Here is an 11632-nt window from a genome sequence, read left to right on the forward strand (position 1 = left end):
GAAATATTAATAGAATTGACCTCAAAGTATCGCATTATGACAATTTTAGTTCGAAATAAGAGCCAAGATTCCTTAAACAATTCTTTTTATTAGAAATCACAATTTCAACTAACTATAAAAATATTTTTAAATTTTTCAGAGCTTTTTTTACTCCAAAAGCTTTCAATTCTGATAAGAATTCCAGTTAATACTCAAATTCTCTCACTAAAAACAGCTGACTTTTGTTTACAACTCTCATTCCAGTTTAATTTTACTTCTCAACAACTCAATTGAGTTATAAACATATCATACCTTCCACATTATTTTATAACTTTATTATTGTCGCACTTCACGAATCTATGACTGATAATACGTTCAAGTTACAACAGTATTTGTAAATATTGTATATAACGAGTTGATTTACAGACAATAAATACAATATTTTCACGTTATCAGTAGATTAGTTGGCAGTGGAAACTTTTTCATCAGTTTTGCTGCAGTTTCGATTCATTTGCATTTCTAAGCTCACGGATTGAGGATTGTTTACTGTGACAAACTGAAGGTTTAGTCGTAGATTGTGAAATAAGCAAGAAAATATAATGGAGGAATCAAAATTTGATTCAACTAGAATGGACTTAGATCTACAAGCTGTTGAAGCTATGATTTCGACTACTAAAGGTCAATCTACTTACAAACATCGATTTGAAGAGGAATTTGAAGCTACTGGTAAGAAATCAGGCTGAATTATTCTTAAAATTTAGGACATAATCTTTAATTCCAATCTAAATTTTTAGAGCATCAGCACCAACGCTATAATCCATTATCTGGTCAATGGATCCTCGTTTCTCCTCATCGTATGAAGCGTCCATGGTCAGGTCAAGAGGAAGCATCTCAAAAGAATGACTTACCAGAATTTGATCCAACAAATCCACTCTGTCCAGGCGTAACTCGTCAAAATGGAGAAAAGAATCCAGACTATGAGTCAACATTTGTGTTCACCAATGACTTTCCAGCACTTTTGGAAGACATTCCAATTCCACCTGAGAGTGATGATCCATTATTTCAGACACGTGGTGCTCGCGGTACATGCAAGGTCATGTGCTTCCATCCAAAGAGCAATAAGACATTGCCAGTGATGAGTTTGACTGAAATATCGACAGTCATTAATGCCTGGATTGCTGAATTCAAGAAATTGGCTAAAAAGTACACTTGGGTGCAGATTTTTGAGAACAAGGGAGCTGCTATGGGATGTTCCAATCCACATCCACATTGTCAGATTTGGGCATGTTCATTCTTACCAACTGAACCTGAAATTAAGGATCGTTACTTGAGAGAATATTTTGTGGTTTATGGACGTCCATTGCTCGAAGACTATGTCAAAGAGAGCTTGCCAAAAAGGAACGAATTGTCATTGAAAATCCAGATTTTCTTGTTGTCGTTCCATTCTGGGCTTGTTACCCATTTGAGACCATGATCATTGCACGTGATTCTAGGGTCAAACGATTCAATGACTTGACGTCATCACAGATTGCAAATCTATCAGCTGTAATCAAGGAATTGACAACAAAATATGATAATCTATTCAAATGTTCATTCCCTTATTCAATGGGATTTCATGGAGCACCGACTGGTGAAATGTTGGACTATGATGATCTTCATTGGACATTCCATGCTATTTACTATCCTCCTTTATTGAGGAGTTCAACAATTAGAAAATTTATGGTTGGATTTGAGCTATTGTGTCAGGCACAAAGAGATTTGACACCGGAGCAGGCTGCTGAGAGATTGAGGAATTTGGATGGAAAGAGACATTATAGTGAGGATTAGTAGGTAGCTATTGAGGTATTGTGCTTTATTTACTGGACTATATAGAAGAATTTTATAATATTTTTTATATAAATTTGTATTTACAACTTTTTTAAATAACTTCAATAAAATGAGGAATTTAACATAACCTCAAAATTTTTTGTTTTGACCTTTTATTTACAAAAATCTTAGCTTAACTCATGAATGGCTCTAATTTGCCTGTAGTGATCTTTAGAGCAACATTTGAATAACACAAGTCGATTAATTGATCAAAAATCCGGCACCAGGATGTCATGTGTCTAGTATAGTATCGGATTTGATCATAAACCGGTATTAAGTCAGAGACACGTCTGGGATCAGATTTCGGATCAATTACCCGATTTGTGCTATTCTGAGCAGTATCATTCCTTAAATTTTTAGAACATTTGATTAAAATTTCTCTAATCCTAACAGACACGGAGCATGCCTTCATTGTATCGTAGTGCTACTTCGATACCAGGAAGTCAAACATAGTGGCATTACGGAAGGCATGCTCTTTGTCTATTAGATTTACTTAAAAACATCACACGCTTAAATTTAAAAAACTTCTATTCCTCCACCTCTTCGTGAATCATACGATGCTACAGTATCACCATTCTCCTGAGATATCGCAGTTACAGCAGCAAATCCACCATCAGGAAAATTTTCTCTCAATGTGTGTCCATATTGTTCATTCAATAATTTCATAATGTCGGGATCAAAATTAGATTCAAATTGGAGGTCAAGTGGAGTTAGTTGATGATGAAGTCGCCTAGCATCTAATGAACTTTCAAGGCTACCTTTCAAGTAGAGATGGTTGAAGATAGCTGAAAAGACTCCGGTTGGAATGCGAGATCCACCAGCTGCACCGACTATCATCCTGAAAATGAATAAAGTCATTTAAATTCGTCACAAAATAGCTCAAAAAGTACACAACTTACTTGACATCCCCATTTCCATCAATCACCAATGTCGGTATCATGGACGATAAAGGAAACTTTCCAGGCTTAATAAAATTAGCAGGTGATGGAGGAATTCCATAAATATTTGGAGCACCAGGAGTTGAGAAATCATCCATGTGATTATTCATAATAATTCCAGTTTGTTCTGATCTAAAGAAAGCACCAAGTAAGTAATTAATACTGTTTGTGACTCCAATAGCATCTCCATTTGGCGCTAAAATTCCAACATTTGCTGTTCCATGATTTTCAACATCTGAATACAATGGTCCATAATATTGCACATTATTTGTAGTTGATGTGTCATTAATTAGCTTTCTAATTTCATCAGCATAAGCCTGATTTGTCAAATTGTCAATCATTTGCTTAATTTCATCTGTATGATCATCACCTAGATGAGTCCGTTTTGCATAGGCGAACTTGAACGCCTCGACAATTCTATGGTAGGTGAGGGCATCATGCTTGAGTTCATATTCTCTAAGGAGATTAAAGATGAAGACTAGACAGGGTCCACTACTGGGTAGCGGAAATGTATGGAGTGTGTAATTGTTGATGATTTTTGTTGACACTGATGTTGACCACTCGACTCTAAAAATGATAAAATAATGTGAATGTATCATATATCCTCTAGGTGCATCCACCTTGAAGGACTTTCTATGCACCTTCCAGTTGTATCCTCTGATAATTGAGGTTGGACCAAAAAGGTGGAAGAAAGGAAACCCTCCTATTGGATGCACCCTTTATTCAATTCTAATACTTACTCATAATTCATCAAATCTTCAACTGTCAGTATCCCATTCCGTTTCTGCACATCCTCAACCATTTTAGCACCAATACTTCCACCGCCATAAATTGAATCAGCACCTTCTTCAGCTATAACTTCAAGTGTCTCAGCTAATTTCAGTCTCTTGATTTTCTCTCCTAATCTATAAGTATGATTAGTCATAGGATTGATATAAACATCTCTCAAACTTGGTTCCCCATAGATTTTAGCTTCATTATTTCTAAAAATATTTTCCAAATATTTTGAAACTTCATGACCTTCACGACAAAGCTCAATAACTGGCTGTAGTAAGTCTTTCCACTTTAAACTGCCATAATTTTGATGTAATTCCCAAAGTCCTTTAATTTCACCCGGAACTGCAACTGATTTACCTCCACTTTGTGATTCTAATGAATTTTCAATAAACATGTCCTCAGTTGCTGCAGCTGGTGCTCGTTCACGTGCATTTAAAGTTTTAACAGTTCCATTTGCTTTTGAATAAAATGTCAGAAAAAATCCTCCGCCAATTCCTGATGACTGTGGACATGTTATACCTTCACATAAAACCACAGACACGGCTACGTCAGCAACATTTCCACCAAGTTCAAAGATTTTTCTTCCGATTGCAGCACATTCTAATCCATTTGTGACAATTGCTGATTTTTGTTGAATTTGTGGATTGTCTGTTGTTGTCGTGATGCTTGGTGGCAGTGTCGTGGTCGGGATGATGGGTGACTGTGTTGTTGTTGCATCTGAATCCCTCGTGACTAGGTAAATGGATAGAAATACAATAAATCCACTGACAATTGCAGCAGCCAGAAGAACCAGAATTATTCTAAACAGTCGATCCGTAGCTTTCTTCATAATTAAAATCTAATGTGACTAGTTATGAGGAAGAGATGTTTCAAGTTCAGCTACTAAAACGGTAATAAACGGTTGAGGAAATAGAAAATAAATACTATAAAAAAATACAGGTAATAAAAGTATATAGCAATGACAATCAAAAATGTAATCTTAAGTAGTCAAGATTTAATTGATGGATATATGTGTAAGAATAGATCGCTGGATGGGAGTAAGGGAGAATGTCTACATCGTGTACTAAAAATCAGTAGTTTTGTACTAAAACTTCGTACTAAAATATTTGACTAATTTTAAGTCAACTCATCCATATTCGCAAATTATTTATCTACTTGCCTGATCGTACTACGCACTTGAGCTATACATTTCATTACCATCTATTTCGGTCACGAAGATGTGATAAGATTACAATTTACAATGTTTAATGATTGTTAACTTAACGACTTAAGTGTATTTTTATATTACTACTTCAAAGTATTTTGAGCACTTCAAAGCATATGACTTCAATCTGTCTGGTGAGTGCAGACTGCTGTGATCCGGAAAATGCTAATTCTTTATTTGAATAGTTAGGGATAATGAACATATTAAAAGCAAAGAGCTACTTCAAAGAAGAATTAAGTTTAAGAGGAAATAGCTCGACAGACAGACGGACAAAGTACAACTTATCGTCACAATTTATGACGAATTAATAATTTTCAAAAAAGTGCCGAAAATGACTTAGCAGTTTGACTTGATAAGAGAAGTTATCTATATAGTTCATATTCTCATACGTTGGTTGATTGATTTGGCTAACTGACCATCTTAACTTTTTTTTTGAAATTTCTGTTTCAGTTCGGGACAACGAAGAGTCGCCGTGTTAACAGCACTCATACGACTGTATTCAATCTATTTTGAATTAGCTGAATTGATTAATTGTTCTTACCACTTTATTAAGCTATTGGCAGAGACTTAAACGATGTCTTTAATATGAAGGTACATCAAGAATTGGAGATGATGATGCATCAGCGTTGTACAGCTCGCTTTGACTATCCGGTAAAATGTTTAAAGAATTTTTTAAAATCATGTACGAAAAACCCTTTAAAAAAAGTGGAAGGATCAACTCGAAACTAAACAGCCACCCCGCTCCATCACCCTGAATACCCCCTGATCCAAGTCATTTGCTTTCCAGGTATATTTAAAATGATTTTGTGTCCACAAGATCAAAGGATAATGCTGAAAATCAACCAATAATCAAAGCCTTCTTGGTTGTTTACGAAGTGATCTCAAATGTTGTTATTTACATTATGAGCCAACGCTCAGAGAGGTCATGATTCAGTGAGAAACTGATAACATGTCGCAATTATTCTCATTAAATTTATTTAAATGTCAATAAGCAGTCGTGAATTATTTTTGTTAGTGTGGTGAATCCTTAAGTTTGGAAATCATTTTAGATATGTATATATCTATACATACCAAGCTTTTAACATTCTTAATTACAATACAACTGTTAAGTCCATCATCATGTTCAGCAAAGAGCCTTGAATCTCAAATTCTAGAACTGAAAATCAAAGCAATTACTTCCTTTGAACTTTCATCGATGACCTTCAACGAACTTCCGAGTTTGTTCTTCCTTTATGAAAGTCTTGTCAATAAAAGATTTCAATCAATCAATAGAAATGATAAGAAGAAGTTTGATGAATTCAGGAAGGTCCATCAATATCATGCATTCAAGAATTCATTTTATTATTCCTTGAAAATCTCCGATGTTGTGATGATTGAAAGCTTTAATGCTGGGGATCTTGACATAATAAGGAACAAAGTCAATTGGACAGACAATGAGATCACAAGCTATGAGTTTTTGAGGAAGGAAAAAGATGTAAAAAAGTATCAATTCTGGATGAAGGAATTCCTTTTTCATGAAGAAGCAATGGCTGATTTTTTCATCGCTCAATACATTTATGACAATCTGATTCATCCAAAAGATCAACCTAGTGACGATGAAATGGAACTTCGGTTGAGGTTATTCCTTGCTGCCATATCTGATACTTACGACCGAAGACCATTGACTATTGAATTTATTATGGGAATGATTGAGGATCAAAATGGTGAAATATTCAATGATCAAGTCAGGATGATTATGAAGTATAGATTTAAATACCTTTTGGATCGATTATTGCCTGACCAGCTGCATTTTATTGAAAAACTCTCAAAAGTATTCTCAAAAGATCCTGAAATTCTCAAGAATCTTTGGAGAGTCGATGACAATCGGCCATACTTCCTGAATTTCTTCAGATTTACAACTTCATATGACAAAGTATACAAATTGAAGGAAATAGCAGAGAAATTCTTTACAACTGAACCTGACTCAAACCTAACCTCATATTCGACAAAGCTACATGCTGAGAATATTTTCCGAGGCAAAAACCAAATTCTGAACGTCCTCTACCGAATCAATGAGAAAAAGAACGAACAATTCAAAGAAGACATCCTGAATGTCACAAAATATGAAGTTAGTGATGAAATTCTGACACAAATGAACCAGACTAAGAATTTTCTTGATTTTGTGGACTCATCAAGCTACTCAACAACTGAAAAACGTGAATTTTACTACGCAAACTCCTACAACATGATCAGTTCGGGACGAAACGAGACAGAATTGATGAAATTTTGGAAAAGACTTGAACAATATTTCAACAATGATGAACTTAAATGGTTCATAACTCAAAAAGAGACTGGCTTTAATCATACGCAGCTGTTCCTCCTTCCAAGTCACAATGATGTTAGTTATGTCAAAGCATTCTTTAATTTAACTAAATCGTACCTTAATAAAGATGAAATTCGAGATTTATTACTTCAAAGACATCCAATAAGTCATGAATCATTCTTTACCGTTTACATAATAATTGTCAACTCTGCCGAAATCCTAGATTTGAACTATAATTTTGCCAAGAATCATTTGACTCATGAGGAGCTTAAAAGCATTATTTTCAATAACGATACACCTGGATTTATCCACAAAGTATCAGGAAGTAGAGAAATTTTCACTTACTGTATGGATATCGTGTCGGAATTTTACACAAAAGATGAAATTTTGGATATGCTGATGACAGATGATGAGTATGGCAATAAAATCACACTTAGTATGGTGACATCAGGAAATAAATATAATCTCAGAAATGATGCTGCAGAATATTTAAGGAAGACTTTTAAGGATCATCAAGACAAATTAAAGGAACTACTTGGAGCTAGAAACTCATATGGACAAACTATTTTCGAACGATTCAAAGATTCATACCATAAAGAGAGTATTGAGCCATTTTTGAAATTAGCTGATGAGATTTTTACTGCTGAAGAAAAGCAAGAGCTTTATAAGTCTAAAAGTGTTGGAAATTAATATATGAATAAATTTTTTCGAGTTTCAAAAAATCCAGGCTTTGCAGAATATTGTGTTGTAGTCTCAGGCAATTAACAGGTTTCACACATAACGCAAATTGCAGAACAGCCAGACACATTTTGATCAGGTAAGCTAGTTTTTCCATACAAGCTTCAAGTCGACTTTGAACTCTGATTTCAAGCCATAACTTTAATTTGAGGGGATTATGATTAAGCTGCGTTATGTTGTTTGTTATTCGTCTTTTTTTAGCAGCATGCCTTCAGATAAGACATTAATTGAGAGAATTTCAAATACAAATCTCAGAGAATTCAATTTGAGTTTTTTTGTAATCAGTTAAAAAGTTGTCAAAATATTTGTAAACAGTCTTCGCTTTAAACTTGACTGAATCTGAATCATTTTTAATCTGGGATATTGCCAATTGAAGTTAAGAGAAAGTAACGATGAAACTTTATGGTAAGTTAAGGAAATTAGTTAACATCACCGCGTTGACATCAAAATGTGACAATGCCCTGATAATGACGTGATCGAAAAATTTCTAACTTTTCCCTAGTGCTGTTAGGTTAAGCCACAAATTGATCAATTTCAATTCACACTCCTAATTAGTTTTGACCAGCCTATGTGCTGCGGCAAGCTAGTGTTTCCTAAATAATGTTTATGAGTGTTACTAAAATATAATAATCCAGAAAATAATAATCATCACTGACTGAAATACTTCCATTACTATAAAACTGATGATCTTGAGCTTCAGGGATCATTTGATGTTCGGTATCGTCATGAATAACGTTTAAAATTAATCATTACGTCATAAATAATCATTATCATCATCTCAATTAAAACAGGGTATGATTTGTCTCAAGTCATTAACCTTAAATTTGTGTAAATTGTCACTAAACCATGATATGTCACTCGAGATATGAATCATTGCTCAAAATTCCAGTTAAATTTAATCTCAATTTTTTTTAGGATCATCCATCTCTCCTCTCATTCTCGCTCTTATTTTGATGTATTTACAACTTCTACGTCCATCACCATGCTTATCAAAGAGCCTTGAAACTGAAATACTCGACCTTAAAATCAAAGCAATTGTTTCAGTTGAACTTTCATCAATGACCTTCAATGAACTTCCGAGTTTGTTCTTTCTTTATGAAAATCTTGTCAATAAAAGATTTAATTTGGTCAACAAAAATGATCGAAAGAAGTTTGAGGAATTCAGGAAGGTTCATCAATATCATGCGATTAAAGGTTCATACTATTCATTAAAGATCCGTGATGTGTTTTTAAATAAAATGTTTGATGCAGAAGGTCTTGAAGTAATAAAGAATAAAATAAATTGGACTGATAATGAAGTGACTAAATATGGATTTTTGAAGAAGGTCACGGAAGTAAATCCTTGGAATCGTGAATTTGAGTTTCACGAGTCAGCTCTTACTAATTTCTTCATTTCTCAATACATTTATGACAATCTGATTCATCCAAAAGATCAACCTAGTGACGATGAAATGGAACTTCGGTTAAGATTCTTCTTTAGTACCATAGCTGATAAATACGACCTGAGACCACTGACTAATGAGTTCATTATGGGAATGATTGAGGATCAAAATGGTGAAATTTTCAATGATCAAGTCAGGATGGTCATGAAGTATAGATTTCAATATATGTTTGATCGAATCCTGCCTTACGAGGTGGAAAAAGTTGAAAAACTCTCAAAAATTTTCTCAAAAGATCCTGAAATTCTCAAGAATCTTTGGAGAGTCGACGACAATCAGCCATACTTCCTGAATTTCTTCAGATTTACAACCTCATCTGACAAAGTATACAAATTGAAGGAAATAGCTGAGAAATTCTTTACAACTGAACCTGACTCAAACCTAACCTCAAATTCGACAAAGAGACTGCATGCTGAGAATATTTTCCGTGGCAAAAACCAAATTCTGACGGTCCTTTACAGAATCAATGAAAAACGGGACGAACAATTTAAAAAGGACATCCTGAATATCACAAAATATAAAATTAGTGATGAAATTCTAGCAAAAATGAATCAGGAGAAGAATTTTCTTGACTTTGTAGACTCATCAAGCTACTCAACTACTGAAAAACGTGAATTTTACCTCGAAAATTCTGAATCATTTATTAATAATGCTCGAAATGGAACTAATTTGTTACTAATTTGGCGTAGATTGCAGAAATATTTCAATGTCAATGAGCTTAAGTCAATTTTAATTGCAAAGGACAAGGACTTTAACTACACGCATTTCTTCATGTTACCAAGCCACAGTGATCAGAATTATGTTGAAACTTTCCTAAATTTGACTAAATTTTACCTCAGTAAGGATGAAATTAGAGAAGTTTTAAGTCAGAGATCCCCAATTGATAACGAATCATTCATAATCAAGTACATCAGCATCGTCAATGATGTGAGAATTTTTGAAATCAATTACAACTTTACAAAGGATTACTTTAACCATGAACAGCTCCTTGACATGCTTTTTGGCAAAGATCCGATTTCGTTTATCAAAAAAGTCACCGGAAATAAAGCAATTTTCACATTTTGCATGAATTTAATGACAGAATACTACACAGATGATGACATACGAGAAATGTTGATGCACACTGATGAAAATAATACAACAATTTTATTTTGGACAGTTACATCAGCCAGCTATAAGAAACGAGATGATGTTGTGAATTATCTTAAGGAAATTTTCAAAGGCCGTGAAGATAAGTTGAAGGAACTTTTTAGAGTTAGAAATTCACAAAAAGAAACTGTTTTGGGATCATTTACTAGAGATTATTATTCGCATGAACTTGAACCGATAATGGACTTGGCTAAGGAGTTGTTTACTCAGGAAGAGATTGAGGAGCTTCAAAAAACTCTGAATTAGTAGGTTGGAGATTCTGTTTTTGTTAATTTACTGAAATCATAACATTTTCAAGCAGAGTTGCATCCTGGAGGGAGGTTGGTGGTCTTGTAGGTCAACTTCCTCCCCCCCTTGCGGACTAAATTCTTCAATTTGTTTAAAAATAAAATCAAAAATTCATATTTTAATCCAATAAAATCTGTAATTCAATCCCTTAAATCCACAAAATTATCCCAAAAATTCCACAACATTTCCTTCAATCCACAATCACAAGTAAGTCTACAAAATAAATATATTTTCCTAATTAAACGATGCCACTGGCTTGATGAACCCCCACAGAAAAAAAAAAATATTTATCATCGACTCAATTCTCCTCAGTTCTCAATTCCCACACCAAATCATCATCATCTCGGGGCCAACAGAGCCCACTCAACCTCCCTTACGTCCTCATCCTACAATTTACTTCTTGGCAACTAAAGAAGAACAAAAAAATGCCGCTTTTGTGTTGTTGAACATGAAGAAGAGTAAAGAGATTGAAGAATTGGGCTACGAACAACACAAATACAAATGAAAATGTCCACACACAGTGATACAATAAATGTTCGTTCTGAAGACGTTTCATTGTGGCGCCACAAAGCCTGCTTCTACCACATGTCACATCTTCTACGATATTCGAATGAAGAAGAAAAATTGCTCGAGAAAAAAAAACTATTTTTTTGATTGTATTTGTGAGAGTTGAGAGATGTAATGTGGTATGGTGTGGGGTGTATGGATGGATGAGTAAAAAAAGGGTGGTAATGGAATCGCCCATACTATAATGAGCCACATTATGTTGTGATAGTGATATAAAGTCTCCCACAACGCGTGTTTGATTGTGACCGCGCGCTTTTCTCGTGTCTCGTTGAGTTTTATTTTTTGTGGATTGGATAAAATTGGAAATTTTCGTTTTTTTTGGGAATTATTGAGGAGGACTGTGAGGGAATTTTATGGATTATTTTGAAGGAATTTTGAATATAAT

General features: G+C 34.3%; 2 protein-coding genes across 2 annotated transcripts; one reads left to right on the forward strand and one right to left on the reverse strand.

The window, feature by feature from the left end:
- Positions 1-274: 274 nt before the first annotated feature.
- Positions 275-1904, forward strand: LOC139093030 (probable galactose-1-phosphate uridylyltransferase). The gene is given in 3 exon segments (XM_070643621.1): positions 275-705; positions 774-1352; positions 1355-1904. Coding segments are annotated over 3 exon segments (1158 nt in total). The 5' UTR covers positions 275-578; the 3' UTR covers positions 1807-1904.
- LOC139093029 (glutathione hydrolase 1 proenzyme-like) lies at positions 1816-4458 on the reverse strand. The gene is made up of 3 exons (XM_070643620.1): positions 3524-4458; positions 2745-3350; positions 1816-2683 (listed from the first exon to the last, which is right to left on the reverse strand). The coding sequence occupies exons 1-3, from the start codon at positions 4387-4389 to the stop codon at positions 2362-2364; spliced, it is 1794 nt and encodes a 597-aa protein (XP_070499721.1). The 5' UTR covers positions 4390-4458; the 3' UTR covers positions 1816-2361.
- Positions 4459-11632: the final 7174 nt, after the last annotated feature.

Source organism: Chironomus tepperi, unplaced genomic scaffold, assembly GCF_022539635.2.
Source record: "Chironomus tepperi strain 1889 unplaced genomic scaffold, CSIRO-AGI_Ctep_v1 contig_321, whole genome shotgun sequence".
NCBI classification, from domain to species: domain Eukaryota; kingdom Metazoa; phylum Arthropoda; class Insecta; order Diptera; family Chironomidae; genus Chironomus; species Chironomus tepperi.